This window comes from Oncorhynchus keta, chromosome 17 (assembly GCF_023373465.1).
Source record: "Oncorhynchus keta strain PuntledgeMale-10-30-2019 chromosome 17, Oket_V2, whole genome shotgun sequence".
NCBI lineage: Eukaryota > Metazoa > Chordata > Actinopteri > Salmoniformes > Salmonidae > Oncorhynchus > Oncorhynchus keta.
The window spans coordinates 41,859,164-41,882,065 of record NC_068437.1 but is presented as its reverse complement, the minus strand read 5'-3'; the positions used below and the strand labels follow the sequence as shown (position 1 = coordinate 41,882,065).

Genomic DNA, 22,902 nt, shown 5'->3' with positions numbered 1-22,902 from the left:
AACACTGATATTTTAGGTCCATGGCCAGGAAACTCCACAGACCTTAATCCCAAACAAAACCCCACAAATTCTGACTTACTCCAAGCATTGATTATGCAAGAATGGGCTGCTATAAGTCAGGATGTGGCCCAGAAGTTAATTTGACAGCATGCCAGGGTGGATTGCAGAGGACTTGAAAAAGAAGGGTCAACACTGCAAATATTGACTCTTTACATCAACTTCATGTAATTGTCAATAAAAGCCTTTGAAACTTATGAAATGCTTGTAATTATACTTCAGTATTCCATAGTAACATCTGATAAAAATATCTAAAGACACTGAAGCAGCAAACTTTGTGGAAATTAATAGTTGTGTCATTCTCAACTTTTGACCACGACTGTACATTATCAAGCATTTCACACGTTATCCAGATAATGTTAGCACATGGTGGTCTATAGCAGCTTGCCACCAGAATGGGCTATAGGTGAGGCAGATGAACCTGTAGCCGTATTCCTTCAACAGTATTTAACATGAGATCTTCAAAGCTTTTTAGGAATGTGGTTCTGAATATAAAAACAACATCTCAGCCATTGGCATTTGTCTTTTCAGTAGATTTTATAACCATGTATTGCTACCACTGTATCAAAGGTATTATTCAAGTGAGTTTCAGAGATAGAATATGAATATCTGTTACTAGCGAGTTATTAAATTTCATGAACCTTGTGTCATAAGCTACTACATATGTTAACGTGGGAACAGTTATAACTCTGGTTCATAGGCACATGATTACTGCATACAATAGCTGTAGGATCAGCAGAGGCATTCAGAGGGACATAAATTAAGTTAAATTGTGTCTACCAACACCGTGTAATGTTCATTTGCTGAAGCATAATGTCAACTCAGCGTCAAAATGGTAGGGGTTAGCTGAGCTGGGCTTGGGTCATTGATAAGTCATTGTCTCAACATAGCCTTGTAATGCTGTGAATGGATCCAGGAACACAAATTACTAAGATTTTAGTATAAATGTCCAGTTTCATAAGTAACACTGCTGCTTGGTAAGCACAGCAGTGGGTTCCAAAATAATGGGGTTGCTACCATGAGCACTAAGACCCACTCTGTCAAGGTCATGACTTGTGCTGTGTATTTTAAGGCAAACCAAGTAACTGCCTTGGAGGAACCTATCATAAGGCAAAGACGGTTAAAAGACAAGTGTGTGTGCTGTACCTGGCCCACAAAAGCAGAAAAGGCCTTGGTGCTGTCCCGGCCAGCGGCTGCAGAGTGGTACAGGTTGACCCATTCCCTCAGCAAGTACTCCGCCTTCTCCCTCAGGCCCGGCGGGTCGTCGTACTCAGACGCTTGGGAGATGCCAGAGTGCATCATAAAGTTGGGTCCTCCATGGGCCCGGTCGATCATGGCCTCGTAGTTAGAGCGGACCACATCCATCAGCTGAGGAAGCCTGGGGATCACAGGACACAAATCAGTTAGAAAACGAAACATATGTACACCAACACCCCAATAAACTCCACATCTCCAAGGTGTTATTCATTGTGCACCAAATGGAAGACAACGAACTGAAAATAACGACAGCCTAAACTACAAAATATAAATACGCCACATGTAAAGTGTTAGTCCCATGTTTTATGAGCTGATATTAAAAAAAGATCCCATAGATTAGGGCATAATAAATGTATTTCAATTGACTGATTTCCTCATGTGAACCAACGCAGTAAAATCTTTGAAATGGTTGCGTTCATGTTTTTGTTCAGTATATTAACACCCATTTTACAGTGTGTCTTAATGAACACAACCCAAAATCCTAATTAAATTAGGACAGAAAAGGACTCACCCCTCGGGTGCATTGGCCCTAGAGTGTGCGCTGGTTCTCATCAGAGTCTCGATGGTGTGGAACAGGTCGGCCTCTGTGATGTGGCTCACACTGCGCTCATCCACCAGCAGCAGCTTTACCAGCTGCATGGCAAATGCCACTGCCATGTAGTGCAGACCGTTCTCCATAGACTAGACAAGAGAAACATACACACAGGGGTTAAGATAGTGACAAAGGGACGGAATACACCACATGCCCATTATTCCGTTGTATAGAATCAAGATGGACTATTGACAGATGGCATTGCTCACACTAGAATATCTCAATGCTTAATAAAAGGTGTGTAGTGGTGTTTACCTGTGCCAGGTGCAGGTCGTACTGCTGCATGTTGACCAGGTGGTTTCTGATCAACAGCTCCACAGCCTCCACATTGTACTTGTACTCATCACGGCACTCAATCAGGCACCTGGAACAAGTAAAGATATCACAAACATTAAATTAACGAGTGGATTTAGTTTCCCCTCTTCATTCGAGCAAAAAACTTAACCCAACCAACAGGAAAGTTAAGGGGATACCAACCTGGTAATCTGTTTGTTGCACCATTGTGGTCCGTATGCCCGTCCGTCCTGGAGGGCTTTGAGCACCAGCAGGTGACACTCTCTGTACCGCAGGAGCAGGTCAGCATCGGCACCACTGGTGGCATCGAGCAGACCCTCCACAGCCTAGAACAAGGAAGGAGAGATGAGGGACACTGGAAGAGATCTTTTCTACTGAGACCGGTGTATTCATAAAGACAACTAAACAACTTTTCTATCCATGTATGTTTTCCTAGTGTTGTTGTGTGCGGAGTAGTCCCTAACCTTCTGCAGCAGGCCCAGAGCAGCAATGCCATCCCGGGAGTTCCTGGCCAGGGCCACTGCCTCCAGCAGACTGCGCAGGGCTTGAGTCTGGGGGTTCATGGCCAGCGCTGGGGGGATGGCATGGAGGTGCTGCTCCAGGTCCGCCATGCACTTGTCATAAATCTGAGCCACATCGTCTGTGGCCCATGCCTGTTGCTGTAATAAACACAGGACAGAGACATTTATATGGTACTTGAGTAAAGTTCTTAAGCTTAAAATCAGATTGGGTTATGTCAAAGACAGCAGAAAATGCAATTTCAGGGAGTTCTCTCTTCCAGTGGTATGAGAGTCTACCTTCATGGGCTGGGCAAGGAATCCAGTGGGCTGAGACAGGTCGTTGCTGGGTAGGAAGCCTGGAACATTCCTGGCAAACTCCTCGTACACCGCCAGCTGTTTGGGGTCTACTCCTCCAACCTATGGTAGAAATTTAGCTCATTAAATAGTCCAGATGCAAACGCAGTCTTTGATAAAAACATTTTTTAATTTACGTTTTCTTGACTATATCGATAATAGGAGAGAAAGTAGAGTGCCAAAAACTAGGTGTGCTCACCTTGAGTCTGATCTGCTCTGGCATGCGCTCTGCCTGGTAGGTCAGCACCACAGGGTCGCAGTAGCGACGACCCTCCTGACGGGCGTGCTTCCTCAGCTCAAACTCCTACAGGAGAGAAAGCGTAAAGGTACAAGTCAGCCATCATACAAAAGTTGTGGACAGTATACAGACAAGAGCAGCATCCCAGTGCCAATATGGTGATGAGCCCATAACCACTAACCGTGGCCAGTCTCTTGTCCATCTCTGGGCCAGCCTTCTCCACTGCAGTCTTCTGAATGAAGCAGCAGGCCAGCTCACAGTTGTCCTGGGCAACCCTAGCAGCAGCCTCCTCCATCATCTCTCTCTGCTGGGGGGTGGGGGCCTGGAGGGAGACAGGACCAAAGCTATAAGCAAAAGGAACACTAATAAGACTTATTTTATATAGTGCTTTGTGGATGTGAATGAAGGCGACTGTACTCTGAGGGCTGCGGCAAAGCTGTTCTTCAGGTTGGTAGCGATACTCATGAGCAGGGGCTCCCGGCAGGTGATCATGGCCATGCCGGCGGTCAGGTTACGCATCATGTGATGGGCAGCCACACGCATGCGCGACTCCTCGGAGTCCAGGGCAAAGTCCTTCCTGACAATCTGCTCGCAGGTAGTCATGGCGATCTTGATGGAACGGTCCACCACAGGGTGGACGAGCTCCTGCACGGCCCGCTCAATGGACTGTCTCACACACTGCTTAAGCTGAGGGTGGGCTTGGAGCAAGGGGATCTGCAGGGAGAGAAGTCTTAGTACCATGTGTAGGTCACAACCCAGGTGTTTGAGTGAGAGTGCTACTTACATTGATGTTGATATTGATGTGAGGGGCTAGCCCTGCAAGGGCGTACACATTGATGTCATGATAGCTAAACTGTGGGGTAGGGGGACCAGTAGCTGAGCAAGTGGTGGTTGCGGCAGGAGTGGATGGCGCAGCTGCAAATGGAAGAAAGTCTCCTGTTGGTTACAAAATGCTATTTTGATTAAAATACAGCCCGAGCAGCAGCTCGATGAACAGAACAAATAAAAAAAAGCAATGGGTTAAATGTTCTTGGCAAAACACTTGAACAAATGTAGGTTATTGAAATTGAAATGATCGTATTATGAGCTAAAATCATTCAATAAATTATGAAATATTTCCATTTCAATATACACATGGGGACCAACATCACAATCAGATGAAACAAACATTCAAATACATTTGTTAGAAAGATATTCACACACCGACAAGGGGCATCCCAATTTGAAAGTGCTGGATACCTGTGCTAACAACAGGGAGCATTTCTTCAGGGGGCTTGGCCTCTTTCTTTGGTGCAGAGAGCTGTTCCTCCAGGCTCTTCAACTTGTCTTTGTCCTTCAGAAGGGTGCCAGGCTTCAGGTCATTGATGTCCAATGATAAGTTCTTACACAGCACCTCAATCTCAAACTTCAAGTTCAGCTGTAGTGAGAAAAGCACAATGACAAATCAGTACCTGAAAACTTTTAGAAACATGATGTGACTGGTAGATGAAAGAGAAGGGGTTCCCTGACCTTGAGGCCATGCTCTGTATGCAGCTCTGCCAGAACATTCATGATGGCCATCGTCCAGGGATTCTGGGGTCGAAAAATCTGAGGATATTAAATGGCTTTTAAGTCAACCTGCTCTTAAAAACATTGAAGGCATAATAGATAGGAAATGTGCCAATACACAAACCCAGTGCTAACAAGTCAAAATAAATTACCTAGAGAGCTATTGGCTCCTAACCAAAACGTTTTTTAAACAAAAATATTGCGCACATACTCTGCACCTCTTTGCTTCCTCTGGAGGTGGGCTTTAATGCGGTCTATACTTGTCTACGTCATCTAGCTCTGACTGGCTCCCTGTCTGCTGCTGTAGGTACTCTGCCTGATGGAACTGGCTCACTTTCGTTTTCTGTGGATCAGTCTTAGGGCCCATTATTTCTCTTGACCATGCGACCTGCCCAAGAAAAACTAGTCTAGTAATAGGCAGGCCGTAGTCAGGGGAAATACTCCAGGCCCAAATATTGTCTGTTGTGTTGGCCGTCTCGCTATTCCTGCCTGCCGGGGATGGCTCAGTCTGTGCTGGGCTCAAGCTCACTGAACAATTCGCACTGTCAACAATGTAAAAGTTTTCCTAGAAATTAAAATGTGAATCCAGATGCATATTGATATACTTAAAAATGTTGGTGAGAATGTGGCTTTACCACGCTACGTAAACTGGATTCCAGGACTTTGGCCACAAACGGGACCACATAGAGTAGCTCCTGCTGCCCCTTGACATACGCTTCCAACAACAGGGATTTCACCTCCAAATCCTAACAGGAAAAAAATTAAAAACAGGTTAAACACAAAATATCATCTTGGGGCACAATTACGAACATTTGGTTAATTGTTGGGAGGAAAACAAAATGGAAAGTTTAATACAGGCCAACATTTAAAAATGAGGAAATCTACGCACTGTGTACAGGATGGGCTTGTTTTTAGCCAGAGTGATCATACCAAGCCAGTGACCCAAATTCTTCAGTAGGGATCGATCAGAGAAGTTTGCAGCTGCCTTATCAGAGGTAAGGAGAACCTGTCACAGGGAGAGAGAAAAGGTTAGCAATGAAATATATCTTTATCTGATGAGTTTACAAACTATTGTCCATAAAAATTGATTAAGTGAATAACTCTTCACCTTGATGTTTCTGTAAGTTTCATTCAGGGCCATTTTGACAAACTCTGGGTTCTTCAGGGTGTCCAAGAAGTTGGAGTACAGGCTGTGGAAGTTGGGCTCAATGCTGACCCTCTTCATGACCAGATACTGAGAGACCCAGGGCATGAACTCCTCTTTGACAGTCTCCTTTAACTCCTCAACCTTGAGAGTAAGATGAAAGTACACAAGTATTAGTAGAAGTAATAGTAGAAACCTTGGCCAAAACCAAGATCCTCAATATAGCATGCTTTTGCAACACCAGGTAGTAAACAAAAATATATCTATGACTGACCTTCTGTGTCATGTTGGATTGTGACAGGTTATTGAAGATGAAAGCAATTTTCTCTTGAACATTTTCTGGGGGTTCCACAATCCTCTCGGTTTGGTCTGTTGCTACTAGAAGTGTGTCGATGTTTGTGGTGTTGATGGAAGGCTGAAATTACAATATACATTCAAAACAAAATGCTGCAATTCTATATTATAAGCTCTTCTTGGGAAACTTCAATTCTTAGTGAGCGCATATTTGCCAAACAACTCCACTACTGGAGAATTTCTTCAGTGACATAGCTTCAACCAACTCATTATTTTAGGCTTGTCACACATTTGTTAAAAATCTAAATATTTCCTGGTGTTTACATTCCTTTAGTCTTTGTAAACTAAAATGAGCATTTCAAATGTGAAAACCAGAGAGCGTTCCTCATAGAAAGGTTCAGAATGTTGCCATTGACACAAACTATGGCAACGCAGGAAAACTGATGCACTGGTTTGCAAGAGTCATTTTACATGACCAGAGAAAAACGTTGGCATATATATGGTGCAAGTCCTTGATGTTTTCCCCAGGTACTCACCGGCACATCCTTCTTGAAGCCAGGGGTAGGCCGGGTGATGGTAGTGTTTTTGGCGACAGTGGTGGTGGTGGTAGCTGTGGTGACCAGGGTGCTGGGCTGTCCAGGCTGGGGGGCTTTGGGAGGCTGAGACAAGGCCTGAACTTGCGCCAGCGCCAGGCTTCCTGGGGTGGTGATGGATCCCTGCATCTTCACCGGAGGGTCCCGTGACTGTTGGCCATACTCAATATACTGCACGCACAGGATATTCGAAAGTGCCAGAGCGAGAGACTTATTTATCGTGAAGTAGGATCCGCACCTCTGGCTAAGATGTTACGGATATCAGTATAAAAACAAGGAAGATACATGTACAGATGAAGAATGACCGATTGTGTCACAAATATACAGGAAATCCAATTACCTCTTGTAAATGATGGGGGAATTGCAGGAAGTGGCCGATTGAGGCCAAGTGCTGACAATATTGGGGATAGTCCTTCAGTCTAGAGAGGGAAAGATCAAATTAGCCCTACAGCAGTCACAGATCATTTGAATCACACATGCGCAACATGCAAATATTCAGTGTGGAATTCCATTAAGCACTCGAAGACAGATAATAGTCCATACCTATTTTTGAATCTATCTAGAGCAGCGATTCCAAAGTAATACATTTTGGACCCAAATGGCTTCCTCAAGGCTTCGAGTACATATCGAAGGGCCAGTCCGAGGGCCATGTAGGTGACAAGGCCTTTCTCAATGATCCCCCCGAACAGGCAGGCGGTGATGTGTAGCTCCTTGTCAGGGTACTGGGGGAAGAAGCGGTACTCCTCAAACAAGTTCCTCAACATACAGTTAAAGACCTCACGCTCTCGCTTGATGGTGGAGTCCTTGAACCTTTGCAGCATCTCCAGCACCTGCCAGAGAGAGACAGGCGCCAAGGATTTAGCATCTGCAAGTTTGACAAACACGGTCACTGGATAAGTGCCTGCAACACCCTGCAGACTAGAAATGTCACAATACCAGAATGTTGACTTTAATACCAGGTTTAGTATCACAATTAGGGTTTTCACGACACCAGTATTGACACTCAGCGGTGTTGTGGTAAGGAAACAACATAAAGCAGACAAATTGAGGAAAACAGTCCTAACGTTGATAACAAGCAGCCTTATGTTGTCAACCAAAATCACATTTCTTATCCAAGCTATAGCACCACTATTTTGCATACATTAGATTTAATAAAGGACAATGGAGTTCAGCCTGCTTTGTGTTTTCCTTTTTGACATGGAAAATCAGGTTGTCATATCGCGACAACTCTAATCACAAAACGATACAGATGCAAAAGAATATAGCGTATTAGCCACTTGACTTCTGTAGTTAAAATAAGAGAAACAAATAACAAATGTGGACAGCCTAAAATCCTTCTACAAAACCATATAAGACAGCATACAAAATAATACAATAAAATTGGATACATAGAATAAATGTGTTTATCTATGGCCAAATTATATCAATGTTAAAAATAGAATGTTGACCCTTTAAGCTAGCCTCTTTTGAGAAAGTTCCGGCTACAGTAGCCAATACGAATGCTAGATGTCTTTTTGTAGAGCTTTCTTTTTGTAAACTATCAACAGTAGCCTATTGCTAATTTGCTACTATTTTCACTATTGAAAGTTGACTTTAGCAAATAAATTTCCCTAAAAGAAAAAAATAAGCTCAGCAAGTGGATTGATGAGAGCTTTTTAATAGTTTGCACAGCTCGTGTGTGCTGTGTGAATGCATCAGCTCGGTCAAGTGAAGAGTGGGTGCTTGAATGAACGGCCAATCATATTGCTCAAATATAGCATGAGTTTTGTGCGGGTAAACTCACTATGACACCAGCAGTTTTCTACAGCAGACTGCAACAGAGCATATAAACGCAATCAATGCGCTGAGGAGTTACTGGCCCAGTCGACAAATTACCAGACATTATCCTGTCAGTCAGTGTACGACACATTTAACCAAAGAACCAAACATTTGGAACTAAACTGTTTTTCATGTTATAGTACCGAAAAATGCCCAAAGTTTCAGTGTACCGTGCAACACTACTGCAGACCATTTTATTCAGAAACTAACCTCATCCACAGACATGGTGGGGTGTGGGGGGTGGTTGTAGATGCGCTGGAAGTAGCTGTTAGCCTCATCATCAATCTCCTTACTAAAGTGCTGGTTAGCCTCTGGCCACACCTGAGATAGGTCAGCTGGGAAAAAAAGGCGATAGACCAAATCAAACAATACTGCCGAAGAAAGCCCCTCAGAATCATTTTTGAAATGATTCTGAAGGGTTTTGTGATGGACTGCAGCAAATTTTTAAATGTATTTTACAAGGCAAGTCAGTTAAGAACAAATTCTTATTTTCAATGACGGCCTAGGAACAGTGGGTTAACTGCCTGTTCAGGGGCAGAACGACAGATTTTGTACCTTGTCAGCTCGGGGATTTGAACTTGCAACCTTTCGGTTACGAGTCCAATGCTCTAACCACTAGGCTAACTATTTATAGTGCAATTTCACCTTAAGACTTTACACTATCAAAGCAATAAACAGACAAATAAACATTCAATTAGAAGCATAATAATTTGCATTTAATGGATGACTAACCTGTATTTCCTCTGATTCAATGTGTGAAAGACAGTTTCTTCCCAGCTCGTACTCAATATTTTTTTTAGATGAAAACTGTTAAAGCATTTGAGTCAAGTAAACCCTCATTACTTCAAGAGGCTATTAGGAGATACTAAGAACATTTTCAGAGGAAATACACTCAGTCACACCACCACTTACAGGCCATCTTACTCTGCTGAAAGGTGGGCGGATTCAGGCCTGGTGTGCTCATCTTCCTTGTCCCAAACGGATCACTGCTCACCGCTGGCATTCCAAGACCAGAACCAATACCAGAGCAAATGCCTGATCCCAGCGGACCTAGACAAAAGAAAAACATCCCACTTCAGTCCTCCATATAGTGTAATCAAAACACTATGCAAATATCTATGGCACGTTCTCTCCTCATACCTGGGTTACCTAGCTGTGAAGAGAGACTTCCAATCCCCCCAAATGGTGTGCTGGGGTTAGACAGTGGAGGGAAGGCCTTAGCTGGGGACTGGGGGTTGCTGAAAGCAGAGCCCAGCGGGGTGGGAAAGCCCTGCATACTCTGTGTGTGAGAGGTGGCAGAGCTGCCCAGGTTGAGGGAGCCCATGGCTGTCAGGGGATCCATCTAACACACAGAATGGAGCACCAGGTTGAGAAACCTGTCTTTCAGGCTAATGTTCACAATTGTGTTATAAGACAAAACAATTGAATCAAATTTAGGGGATGATGAAAGTAATGCTTCTAGCTGATACACATTCCCCCAAATAAACAGTGTTCGATAAAACGCTCTTCACCTGGAGAGGAGACACCGACACTTGCACAGGGGAAATTGCATCTAGGCTGCTGGTGCTGGGAGCACGTCCCTTTGGCATGACCCCTGGTGGTGGCTGGCGGGCTTTGTTCATGACGTTGCTACAGTTGGCAGCCATGGTCAAGATAGTCTCGGAGAGCTCTTGAGTGACGCTCCTGAAAAAAAACATTTAACATATACATACACCAAATAAAGAAACTTCCCCTTCTCAGGACCACGTCTTTCAAACATCATTTGTAAAAATACAAATAACTTCACACAGATCTTCATTGTAAAGGGTTTAAACACGGTTTCCAATGCTTGTTCAATGAACCATAAACAATGAATGAACATCCACCTGTGGAACGGTCATTAAGACTAACAGCTTACAGACGGTAGGCAATTAAGGTCACAGTTATGAAAACTTAGGACACTAAAGAGGCCTTTCTACTGACTCTGAAAAACACCAAAATAAAGATGCCCAGGGTTCCTGCTCATCTGCGTGAACATGCCTTAGGAATGCTGCAAGGAGGCATGAGGACTGCAGATGTGGCCAGGGCAATAAATTGCAACGTCCATACTGTGAGATGCTAAAGACAGCACTACAGGGAGACAGGACGGACAGCTGATGGCCCTCGCAATGGCAGACCACATGTAACAACACCTACAGAGGATCGGTACATCCGAACATCACACCTGCGGGACAGGTACAGAATGGCAACAACTGCCCAAGTTACCCCAGGAACACAATCCCTTCATCAGTGCTCAGACTGTCCGCAATAGGCTGAGAGATGCTGGACTGAGGGCTTGTAGGCCTGTAGTAAGGCAGGTCCTTACCAGACATCACCGGCAACAACGTCGCCTACAGGGCACAAACCCACCGTCGCTGGACCAGACAGGACTGGCAAAAAGTGCTCTTCACTGACGAGTTGCGGTTTTGTCTCACCAGGGGTGATGGTCAGACTCCCATTTATCGTCGAAGGAATGAGCGTTACACTGAGGCCTGTATTCTGGGGCGGGATCGATTTGGAGGTGGAGGGTCCATCATGGTCTGGGGCGGTGTTGTCACAGCATCCTCGAACTGAGCTTGTGGTCATTGCAGGCAATCTCAACGCAATGCGTTACAGGGAAGACATCCTCCTCCCTCATGTGGTACCCTTCCTGCAGGCTCATCCTGACATGACCCTCCAGCATGACAATGTCACCAGCCATACTGCTCATTCTGTGCGTGACTTCCTGCAAGATAAGAATGTCAGTGTTCTGCCACGGCCAGCGAAGAGCACGGAGCTCAATCCCATTGAGCACGCCTGGGACCTGTTGGATCAGAGCCGTTCCCCCCAGAAATGTCCGGGAACTTGCAGGTGCCTTGGTGGAAGAGTGGGGTAACATCACACAGCAAGAACTGGCAAACCTGGTACAATCTATGAGGTGGAGATGCACTGCATTACTTAATGCAGCTGGTGGCCACACCAGATACTGACTTACTTTTTATTTTGACCCCCCCACCCCCTTTGTTCAGGGACACATTCAATTTATGTTAATCACATGTCTGTAGAACTTGTTCAGTTTATTTCTCAGTTGTTGAATCTTATGTTCATTGAAATATTTACACATGTTAAGTTTGCTGAAAATAAATGCAGTTGACAGTGAGAGGATGTTTCTTTCTTGGCTGAGTTTTATAAAAAATAAAAACAAACATTTCTAGATGAATATGATCTTTGTAGATAATACAAAATAAGTTGAAATTAAATGAATTATGAAACTAGACCTTAAAGCACCATACAACATGACTGAGTAATGAAAGAGCTAATTTGATCATAGGCCCCATGATTTGAGCTCTGATAGGTAAACCCACCCTGCACAGGACTGCAGACAACCCAGCATGGTAGCCATCGTTTCCGGGGGAAGGAGGGCGCTTTTGGGCTGGTCTTTTTCTAGGGCCAGACCACCAATGATAGAGGGACAACGTCTCTTCAGGAACGTAACACACGCCTGGATGAAGGGCTCCTAGAACAGCAAACAGGTCAATGACTCATGTACTAGATCCCTATAACTTCTTATAGCAAAGTGTATGTATGTAGTGGTTGAAATTTCTGTAAATTAAAGGCTCAACTCACACCACTCACCCCATGCTCTCGGATTTTGTCAGTCAGCCATTTGTCAAGTTTGAGGTATTCACGGCGAGAGGCAAGTGCAGCAAGGTCGATAACGAAGGCAAATGGAGTACCATTAAGCAGCATAGATAGAGACTGAAAAACAAGAGGAACAGTTTGGATATGGCAAAAAAAAATATTTGCAAAGTATTTTATTTATTTATTTCACCAGGTAGGCAAGTTGAGAACAAGTTCTGATATACAATTGCGACCTGGCCAAGATAAAGCAAAGCAGTTCGACACATACAACGACACAGTTACACATGGAGTAAAACAAACAGTCAATAATATAGTAGAAACAAGTCTATATACAATGTGAGCAAATGAGGTGAGATAAGGGAGGTAAAGGCAAAAAAAGGCCATGGTGACAAAGTAAATACAATATAGCAAGTAAAACACTGGAATGGTAGATTTGCAGTGGAAGAATGTGCAAAGTAGAAATAAAAATAATGGGGTGCAAAGGAGCAAAATAAATAAATAAAATAAATACAGTAGGGAAAGAGGTAGTTGTTTGGGCTAAATTATAGGTGGGCTATGTACAGGTGCAGTAATCTGTGAGCTGCTCAGATAGTTGGTGCTTAAAGCTAGTGAGGGAGATAAGCGTTTCCAGTTCGTTCCAGTCATTGGCAGCAGAGAACTGGAAGGAGAGGCGGCCAAAGAAAGAATTGGTTTTGGGGGTGACCAGAGAGATATACCTGCTGGAGCAGGTGCTACAGGTGGGTGATGCTATGGTGACCAGCGAGCTGAGATAAGGGGGGCCTTGACCTAGCAGGGTCTTTCTTGTAGATGACATGGAGCCAGTGGGTTTGGCGACGAGTATGAAGCGAGGGCCAGCCAACGAGAGCGCACAGGTCGCAATGGTGGGTAGTATATGGGGCTTTGGTGACAAAACGGATTGCACTGTGATAGACTGCATCCAATTTGTTGAGTAGGGTATTGGAGGCTATAATGTCCACCAGAGGTGTTGTCAGAGAATTGAATGTTAATTTCTCTACCATAACCCATCCCCATAATTTGAGAATATGGCAGTATGCCCAACTGGCCTCACAACCGCAGACCACGTGTTACCACGCCAGTCCAGGACCTCCACATCCAGCTTCTTCACATGCGGGATAGTCAGACCAGCAACCGAATGAAACTGATGGGACCTATGTCCTCCCAGGCCCACCCATGACATTTATAGATTAGAGCCTAATGAATTTGTTTCAGTTGATTGATTTCCTCATATGAATGAAAAGTAACGCCGCAAATCTTTGAAATTGTTGCATTTATATTTTTGTTCAGTATACTACCCCAATCAGATGAACTTGTGGATACCATTTGTATATGTCCGTGTCCAGTATGAAGAAAGTTTGAAGTAGTTTCGCAAGCCTAGGCTAACTAGTGTTAGCACAATGACATTGTATCTGCGAGCTGACAGTGCTATTTTCCTGACCCCCAGTCTCCACTGATTTAGTCACCCTAATTTCAACCATCCTACAAGTGTAAAAACAATTGAGGTAAGAGACATTCATTTTTAGACATGGCATGACATGTAGTATTTTCCTATTTTAATATACACTGTTCCTTTTCATGCGAAGTTCCTGTCATTTTAAGACTTCTCACAAAGAGTATCTATGAAATGTCACCAGAGCACTGAGTGTACCCCAAGCTTTTTATTTTCAAAACCTTTACATTTATTTCAGCTCGGGTCATGCTAATTTTGCGACCCACAGAAACAACTTGGAAGACGAGGACCACAAAATATAAAATCCTCAAACGTTTAGGCGATAAAGCTGCACCGCTCCTTCAACAGAGATTGGTGCTTATTGTCGGATGTATTAGGTTACAATACCCGACTTTTTAAATATAATGCTAACGATATGTTAGAGAAACACCAGGCTGAACAATTCAGAACATGAAGAATCAATTGTCTTGGTAAATATGTATTTTATAACATAAGGAAGTGAAATGCCATCAACAAAATGCATTTTAACCCACTGGGCAGAATGGGTGAACACCATACCTTCACAAAACGAAACCACATTTCCTGAAAAAAACAAAAAAACATGAACCCCTCCCTACCTTCAAGTCCTGGGCCACATCCAGGATGCGGGAGAGCTTGGCCTGGTCGTACTGCTCCCCTCTCATGTACCACTCAGCCATTGAGTGCATGATCAGCTGACGGATAGAGGGGGACTGGCCCTGTCCATGCCAGGCGTAGTGTAAAATGATAGCAGAGTTGGGGTGGTTGCCCAGGAAGATTGGCATGAGGGTGGAGATGAGCTCGTGGCGCAGGGTGTGCCAGGAGGTGCTTATCTGCAGCAGCGCCAGCACCAGCATGTCAGGACAGTGCTTGATGGGGAAGCTGAAGAGCTGCTTTACCTGCTCGTACTGGCCCACCTCAGAGAGGCGCAGGAGGCTTTCCACCAGGTCTAGGCTCTTCCTGTGAGGCGATAATCACAAATAAATGATATCAAATGGCATGACATTGTTCTAATAATTAATGTAAAGGAGTACCTGGTATTGTGGAGGTCAGGAGAACTGTTTTACGTACCAGGTGGCTATCTCTCGGTTATCATCCTCAGGTGGGGCCTTCAGTATGTCAATTGCTACGGTGTGGCAGGGGTAGTCAGCAAAGCAGAACACATCTGGGCTCATGAGGGAGTGCTGGATGAATGACAGCTGGAAGAGAGTGATAATGGTCATGAGGGCTGAGGAAAGGAGTTCATTGATGTGAATGAAGGAGTTTGTTACCACCGGAAATAAGACCAAAGTGTTGTGTCTTCAAATTTACATAAACCTGACCCATTCTCCTCCTTACCTGTCCTTCAGCATGCTTCCAGGGACGGTAGATTAGGTCGACAGGGAACACCTCCATGCCCAGGCCCCTCTGGATCCCATACACCACCATCTGCAGTCCCTTGCTGTCCCGGATTATGAAGCCAGGGTGGTCAAGCTCATAGGTCACCTCTTTAAAGTTCAGATTGGGGTTCTAAAATATAAAAAGGACATTTTCTGTACAAAGTGCAAGACATGAATGGCAAACTGAAGGGGAATAACATGTAATTCCACTATAACTTACAACTTCTTTGACCACATCAATTAGAACTTCTACATTCCAGGTGTGCGCCTGAGAGCCATCACCTTTGTCCTTTCCATCGCTCCAAATGCCACTGCCCGGAGCCGAGATGGACTGTGGAAGAAAAAAGAAAAACAATAGTATACTTAGAGCGCAATGTCATTTTTTACATGTATTTTTTTAACAGAGCTTCAGTAAGTTACCATCAGGTCAACCCTCACCTGTAGGGGGATTCCATCAGACAAGCCAGAGTGGGTGCGAGCCATCATCCCCAGGACCCTGGCCACCTGGCTGGCAGTAACCTCTCGCACCCCATACTGTAGGATTATGTTGCGGCATTCATCGAGACTTAGAATGAAAGACAGACAATACATTAACAGGGGTAACGGACATTGAATTCCTTAGTGGTCAAGCATGACATCAAAAACGATTTGTAATTTGCACTTCAATTGCTAAATAACAGTCACCTTGCACAAAAGCCATAGCCAACTTCCTGCATGAACTCTGCGAGAGAACTCTCCATCATGGTCTTGGCTAACTCTCCCGAGTCTGGCAGAATCCTGTCCATCAGAATGTCCCGTTTTTCAGGGTATAGCAGTGGTGAGAGCACCACAGGGCAGCGCTCCTGCGGGAAATCTGAACCAGAATATTTAATTGATGGGGCAACATGTACAAAACGACCAGATTGTTGTGAATGAAGGAATCAGAGTTTGTGTTACTTCTAGAAATAATTAACATTTCCTTTCAAGTAGTGTGTCTATGCCCCTCACCTCTGCACAGGGTCCTGAGGAACGCGTCAATCTGCTCTTGTCCGACCCCGCTGGCTCCCTTCTGTCCAAAAAGAAGATGAGAGAGGAGCAGGTGCAGGACCTCTATGGCAATATCTTGGAAGCCACCTTCCTGGTTTCCTCCAAGGTCCGCGTCCACGTACGAGCGGAGGAGGTCCGGGAGCCTTTGTTTGACGAACTGCGCGGCTAAAGACAAATGGGGAAATATTTCAAATAAATACTTGTATAAAGGATGAAACGGTCACCGGTTTCACAATAAACCACTGTAAAATACCCAACGATTAGTATTACCATTTTAATCATTAAAACCATGTTTGATTACCACGGATTGAAGAATTCATAGTAAATACTGTCCTGCATCGACCAAAGTTAGCAACAGTCTGATGCAGGCACAGCATGCAGCATGGGTTTTGTTTTGTGTGAAAACATGGCAGAATGCAGTGACAGCGCTCGGGAGATTTTTCAGCCTTCTAAGAGGACCAAATCTGAAGTGTGGTAGTATTTTGGGTTTCACAAGAGTGCTGCGGAAAGCTTAATCGAAGATGGTCACACTGTCTGCAGAACATGCAAGGGACTGCAGATAATATATGCCATTTAGCAGACGCTTTTATCCAAAGCGACTTACAGTCATGTGTGCATACATTCTACGTATGGGTGGTCCCGGGAATCGAACCCACTACCCTGGCGTTACAAGCGCCATGCTCTACCAACTGAGCTAATGACCAGGTAGACCAGATGGTGGTGTATGGGATCCAGAGGGGCCTGGGCATGGAGGTGTTCCCTGTCGACCTAATCTACCGGCCCTGGAAGCATGCTGAAGGACAGGTAAGGAGGAGAATGGGTCAGGTTAGGAGGAGATTGGGCCAGGTTTATGTCAAGACACAACACTTTGGTCTTATTTCCAGAGGTAACAAACTCCTTCATTCACATCAATGAACTCCTCTCCTCAGCCCTCTTGACCATTATCACTCTCTTCCAGCTGTCATTCATCCAGCACTCCCTCATGAGCCCAGATGTGTTCTGCTTTGCTGACTACCCCTGCCACACCGTAGCAATTGACATACTGAAGGCCCCATTTGAGGACAATAACCGAGAGATAGCCACCTGGTATGTAAAACAGTTCTCCTGACCTACACAATACCAGGTACTCCTTTACATTAACACTTCAAAACTTTTGAGTCATCTTCATGACCACCAACCACTACTTTATAGCGCGAATACAAGCGAAGTTAACTTTTAGCTCAATGCATGATGTGGGGGAAAACGTCATGGTTTGTCTGTAACTTGCTAATAGCTTGTCAATAATGTAAACTGAAGCTTTCAGTGTTCACTACCCTTGTAAAAACACTACACGTTCTGCTGCTGTATGTGTCATGTGTCTGCAGACTACTCGTCCATTGCACACGATAACATGTTATGTAGTTTAGTCACACAACCAATCTATTTTGTTCATTTAAAATCTGGCAGTTGTCGACTTGGTTGTAAAGGTGTTCCAACAGGAGAAACACTTTACACTCCTATAAAAGACTGTACTATTTCTGTCAAATGTTGGGCTCATTGCAATTACCATCACCGTCTTAACTTCTTATGGATAGGTGGGATGGTAGTGTCCCACCTGGCCAACATCTGGTAAAATGGCAGCGTGCCAAATTCAAATTACTATAAATATTAATCTTTCATGAAATCACAACTGCAATACATCAAAATAAAGCGTAACTTGTTAATCCAGCCAAGGTGTCAGATTTCAAAAAGGCTTTACGGCAAAAGCAAACCATGCTATTATCTGAAGACAGCGTCCAGCACAAATGCATCAATCATTTTCAACCAGGGAGTTGCGACACAAAAGTCAGAAATAGCGATATAATATATGCCTTACCGTTAAAGATCTTCTGTTGGCACTCCAAAAAGTCAGTTACATTACAAATGGTCCTTTTGTTCGATAAATTCCTTCTTTATATCCACAACTCAGTTTAGCTGACGCGCTTCAGTCAATACACTCGTTTCCCTCCGTCAAAATGCATACAAAATGAATCCCAAGCGTTACCAATAAACTTATCCAAACAAGTCAATCAACGTTTGTAATCTATCCTTAGGTACCCTAATACGCAAATAAACAATTAAATTTAAGACTGAGAATCATTAGTCTTTACCGGAGATAAAAAAAAAGAACGCACTCTCTCGGCCATGCGCTTGGAAACACTAGACAAAATGGGAGCCACTTAGAAAAACTACAACTTCTCCCTCATTTTTCCAAAAAAATAACAGCACGAAACTCTTTCGAAAGACTCTTAACCTGTTAGTCCTCTAGGGGCATTATTTCATTTTTGGATAAAAAGACGTGCCCGTTTTAAGCGCAATATTTTGTCACGAAAAGATGCTCGACTATGCTTGGAATTGATAGTTTTGTAAAGAAGACACTGACGTTTCCAGAACTGCAAAGATTTTCACTGTGAGTGCCTTATAACAAAAGCTTCAGGCAAAACCAAGTTGTTTGAGCGACCAGGAAATGAACAGGATTTCTGAAGGTACGTTTTCCATGATCGCCTTATGTGGCTGTGAATGCGACAGGAATGAACGGACACTTTCTAGCGTTTCCCCAAGGTGTCTGCAGCATTGTGACGTATTTGTAGGCATATCATTGGAAGATTGACCATAAGAGACTACAATTGCCAAGTGTCCCGCACGGTGTCTGCGTGGAAATTGGTGCGCAAAAGTCAGCTACCAGTATTTTTCCATCCGAATCAGAGAACAAAGAAGGCTTCTAGGACTGCCATTTCAATGAAGAGATATGACAAAACACCTTGAGGATTGATTCAAACAACGTTTTCCATGTTTCAGTCGATATTATGGAGTTAATTCGGAAAAAGTTTGACGTGTAGGTGACTGAATTTTCGGTTAGTTTCGGTAGCCAAATGCATAGTAACAAACGGAACGATGTGTCCTACACAAGAATCTTTCAGGAAAAACTGGACATCTGCTATGTAACTGAGAGTCTCCTCATTGAAACATCTGAAGTTCTTCAAAGGTAAATTATTTTATTTGATCCCTTTGCTGGTTTTTGTGAATATGTTGCGTGCTAAATGCTAAAGCTAAATGCTAAGCTAGCTATCACCACTCTTACACAAATGATTGATTTTCTCTGGTTCTAAAGCATATTTTGAAAATCTGAGACGACAGGATTGTTAAGAAAAGGATAAGCTTGAGAGCAGGCATATTTATTCCATTTCATTTGCGATTTTTAGAAATCGCTAACGTTGCGTTATGGTAATGAGCTTGAGGCTGTAGTAACGCGACAGCATGCGGGATGGGGCGGACTATGAGGTTAACATCTAGTGGAAGCCCTAGGAACTGCAATCGGGGACGATTTCGCACTATTATAAAAGTGCCAGACATTGACATCAGTGGTATGCTGAATTTGTTTTATTTTTAAGGTTTGTCCTCTGGGTTTAGCCTGCCATTTCAGTTCTGTTATACTCACAGATGTTATTTAACAGCTTTAGAACAGTTTTATATCCACATCTACCAATTATATTCATATCCTAGCTTCTGGGCCTGAGTAGCAGGTAGTTTTTCATCCGGATGTCAAAATACCACCCCCTATGCCAAAGTTAAGACTCATTTGTATTTCTGTAAATTGCGCATGGGGCCATTGCATATACTCAAATGCAACACAGAAGATATACAGTCTTAAGTGAATAATAATAAAATGCCAATAATAATAATAAGACTACATTTACTATTCCCTTGTTTACAGAGTGGGCGTGCCGCAGGCAAACCCAGTGATGCACCTGGTCCCTCATCTAGTTGTGACAAAGACAATCAAGCAAGCATTTAAAAAAGGCAGGGTGCTTATGCACCCACATCAAAAAATGCTCAAGACCTCACTCCAGCCCTTTCATATTACATTGCCAAGGACATGGTGCCACTTCAAATTGTTGAGAGGCTTGGCTTACGGAGGCTGATAAAGGTTGCCGTGCCTGACTACAAAGTGAGTGCTGCTAATTTGGTTGTTTATTTGATTTGCTTACTTAAGGTTGTGTTCATTTAAACCTGCACTAGGGAAGCTTACTTCATCGCCACATGGTGCCATCTTTAATGTTATTCTTTTAAAGTTTATGGACACAAAAAGTACAGTCCTGCTAATTGTATTTGTTGTTTTCAATATAAAACTTGGTGAAATGATTTCAGTATGTGTATCAGTACTTTTTGAACATTACCAGCACATTTTAACAATACCGTGATAATTTTGGTCACTATAATTGTGATATGAAATGTTCATACCGTTTCATCTCTAGACTTGTATAACGGATGTCAAGTTTCTTTCTTAGAGAAAACAGCTTCCTCCTGATTCAGCTCAGAGGCTTGAACACAGGACCTCTGCCTTTTTAGCACACGTGACTGGCCCTTGCGAAGCATCTTTTTAACAGTTGTGACACGCGAAAAGCTAGCTATTTTTCAGCCTATGTAGGGACACAGGCTATGGAGTGAGTTTCACACATTTCCATGTGCTACACTTGGACACATTGATAATAGAATAGCTCATGTGACCCCCCATACAGATAAAACATTGCGTGGTTTCAAATCAGCAGGTATAGTCAAATGATTAAATATAAAACTGAGTTTACCAAAACCACGAAGGTCTGCGTTGCACGAATTCAGCAAAGCAAGGCCAAATATAACCTTAGGGAAAAAAATAAAGATTTATGTAGAATCTCAAATTGTTTGGCATATTATTTTTAAACACTACAATAAAAACCACCATCTGACAACATACATTTCTACATTACTTTACTTACTTCTTGAACCTTGCTTAGCTTGAGAACTTTACTCAACTGAGTAAACAAGTGGGTGGAAGGCTTCAAACTCTGAAAATGATAAAGGTTAGAAAACATTAGTTATTCTGATGCAAACAGTAATTTTGGCACATGAGAGGTCTAACGTGGACCCACTTCATTACTGCAGAAAAGGTACAATAATATTTATAATTACAAAATTATTTTACAAAGATATGAAAATAAACATGTCTCCTACCTTCTGGTAGTGCAAGGGATTGTCGATTGTGTAGCAGAGTGTTGAAATAAAATTTGGCTTTGAAATCAGCGAAACACACTCCTGGATCAGAAACTGTGTCTTGGTCAAGTGGGCAAACGAAGGTAAAAGGGAGAAGAGGGAACATAACAGAACAGGTTAAGGACAAAATAGGAAAGCAGAGTCACTTTCTAAAATAATAAAGGCAAGATAGACAATACCAATGATGATAAGGAAATTTAAAGAAACCCTTAATCCTCATTGCTAAAATCTGTTTAGCAACTGGTGTAAATGAGTATTATTAATCAGAAATTACCTGATGGAAATCTTTGCCACTGCTTTTACCATCGCCACTGAAATCCACATGGGAGAAAAGACAGCGTAACAAATGCCTGTCTGCCTCAGGGCCGTGACGATTCACAATCTGTTGGGACAGAACACATTCAACAAAAGAACAAATAACAGGTCAGCAGTGAGAGCCACAATATAATTGTCAGACCTAATGCAATTCTAAACCCAGGGTTTTTTTCCGCATAGAAACATATTTTTTATTCAGGCCACCTATATCCAAACATTGTTTTTAGTGAAATACATTTTTCGGGGTGGAAAAATATTTTCAGTGTAAACTTAAACTACTAAAACCAGATATAAAGAACGTAAAAAAGATGATCTATATATTGTTAAATATTTGAGAACTATCACTAAAATAAAAGCTAGACAAAAACTATGAATTCGGGAGTATTGATTGTTACAATAACTGATCATAAGAACATTTTTTTTTTAATTGCAGGAAATTAGCTTAAACTGCAAAATATTAACATTTTGCAGTTTAAGCCATCTGCCTTCAAAAAATGTTTTAACCAAGACCCTAACTAAATTCAGCCATCCCGACATTGCTACACACCCTGCCACCCCCACCATTTATGCCCATTTATTATACAGAAAAAGCCTATGAAAACTAGAATCATATTCGTTTTTACAATCCTTTTGTGATAGTCCCCGAGCTGACAAGGTAAAAATTTGTCGTTCTGCCCCTGAACAAGGCAGTTTACCCACTGTACCTAGGCCGCCATTGAAAATAAGAATTTGTTCTTAACTCACTTGCCTAGTTATATAAAAGGTAAAATAAAAAAGATAATTTTGAATGAATATACGTTTCAAAATCTACTTAGCTTTAGCCCTTCAAACGTCTGAAAGTGTGTGTACTGCTTTTGTGGCAAAACTAGAAAAAAAAAGACCATTCGTGAGCATAATACCACATGCTACTCACATGTTGTATATCCTGCTGGCTGGCTCTGTAGTTTTTCTTAGTTAAATTGTCCACCAAGTAGCTGATTTGAGACAAAGCCAGCGAGAGCGAGTCAAGATTCATTGCTGGTCGGGGCGGAAGCAGGCGGCCGTGCCCGGCGCAAAATCACCATTATTCCCCTTTAGTCACTTCAGTGATAAGTTACTTCTGCCCCCAAGGTGTGAAAATGTTTTACAGCAAGCTACTTCTATCAGTGGATCTTGATACAAGGTAAAGTCCCTCAGTGCGACATCAAGTTCAGAATCTGAAAATAACCAAGAGAGAAAACTAGTTAACACAGATGCACATGAAAACAGTACAAGCTCATTGAGCAAATACTATATAGTAGGTAGCCTAGTGGTTAGAGCATTGGGCCAGTAACCAAAAG

At 43.0% G+C, this 22,902-nt stretch overlaps 1 protein-coding gene across 20 annotated transcripts in view; it reads right to left on the bottom strand.

The window, feature by feature from the left end:
- Window positions 1–22,695, bottom strand: part of LOC118395864 (CCR4-NOT transcription complex subunit 1-like) — a 30,269-nt gene extending 7,574 nt beyond the window's left edge. For 6 of the 20 annotated variants that reach the window (XM_052466049.1, XM_052466059.1, XM_052466060.1 and 3 more), the window contains exons 1-37: window positions 22,497–22,695; window positions 21,543–21,650; window positions 21,230–21,328; window positions 20,995–21,063; window positions 20,824–20,878; window positions 16,181–16,384; window positions 15,878–16,046; window positions 15,632–15,758; window positions 15,414–15,524; window positions 15,153–15,323; window positions 14,886–15,013; window positions 14,414–14,774; window positions 12,314–12,445; window positions 12,052–12,203; window positions 10,201–10,372; window positions 9,830–10,031; window positions 9,602–9,739; window positions 8,900–9,024; window positions 7,415–7,701; window positions 7,213–7,290; window positions 6,815–7,052; window positions 6,259–6,399; window positions 5,949–6,128; window positions 5,730–5,846; window positions 5,476–5,586; window positions 4,802–4,879; window positions 4,496–4,709; window positions 4,077–4,228; window positions 3,710–4,006; window positions 3,474–3,614; window positions 3,254–3,358; window positions 2,998–3,117; window positions 2,665–2,859; window positions 2,384–2,526; window positions 2,162–2,270; window positions 1,826–1,995; window positions 1,204–1,435 (exon numbers count right to left, since the gene is read on the bottom strand). In XM_052466049.1, coding sequence (XP_052322009.1) covers window positions 1,204–1,435; window positions 1,826–1,995; window positions 2,162–2,270; window positions 2,384–2,526; window positions 2,665–2,859; window positions 2,998–3,117; window positions 3,254–3,358; window positions 3,474–3,614; window positions 3,710–4,006; window positions 4,077–4,228; window positions 4,496–4,709; window positions 4,802–4,879; window positions 5,476–5,586; window positions 5,730–5,846; window positions 5,949–6,128; window positions 6,259–6,399; window positions 6,815–7,052; window positions 7,213–7,290; window positions 7,415–7,701; window positions 8,900–9,024; window positions 9,602–9,739; window positions 9,830–10,031; window positions 10,201–10,372; window positions 12,052–12,203; window positions 12,314–12,445; window positions 14,414–14,774; window positions 14,886–15,013; window positions 15,153–15,323; window positions 15,414–15,524; window positions 15,632–15,758; window positions 15,878–16,046; window positions 16,181–16,384; window positions 20,824–20,878; window positions 20,995–21,063; window positions 21,230–21,328; window positions 21,543–21,650; window positions 22,497–22,598 — 5,733 coding nt within the window. In that variant the 5' untranslated portion in view covers window positions 22,599–22,695. The remainder of the gene's footprint in view (window positions 1–1,203; window positions 1,436–1,825; window positions 1,996–2,161; window positions 2,271–2,383; window positions 2,527–2,664; window positions 2,860–2,997; window positions 3,118–3,253; window positions 3,359–3,473; window positions 3,615–3,709; window positions 4,007–4,076; window positions 4,229–4,495; window positions 4,710–4,801; window positions 4,880–5,475; window positions 5,587–5,729; window positions 5,847–5,948; window positions 6,129–6,258; window positions 6,400–6,814; window positions 7,053–7,212; window positions 7,291–7,414; window positions 7,702–8,899; window positions 9,025–9,601; window positions 9,740–9,829; window positions 10,032–10,200; window positions 10,373–12,051; window positions 12,204–12,313; window positions 12,446–14,413; window positions 14,775–14,885; window positions 15,014–15,152; window positions 15,324–15,413; window positions 15,525–15,631; window positions 15,759–15,877; window positions 16,047–16,180; window positions 16,385–20,823; window positions 20,879–20,994; window positions 21,064–21,229; window positions 21,329–21,542; window positions 21,651–22,496) is intronic. The other 14 variants (XM_052466058.1, XM_052466062.1, XM_052466056.1 and 11 more) reach the window with 13 other exon arrangements.
- Window positions 22,696–22,902: the final 207 nt, after the last annotated feature.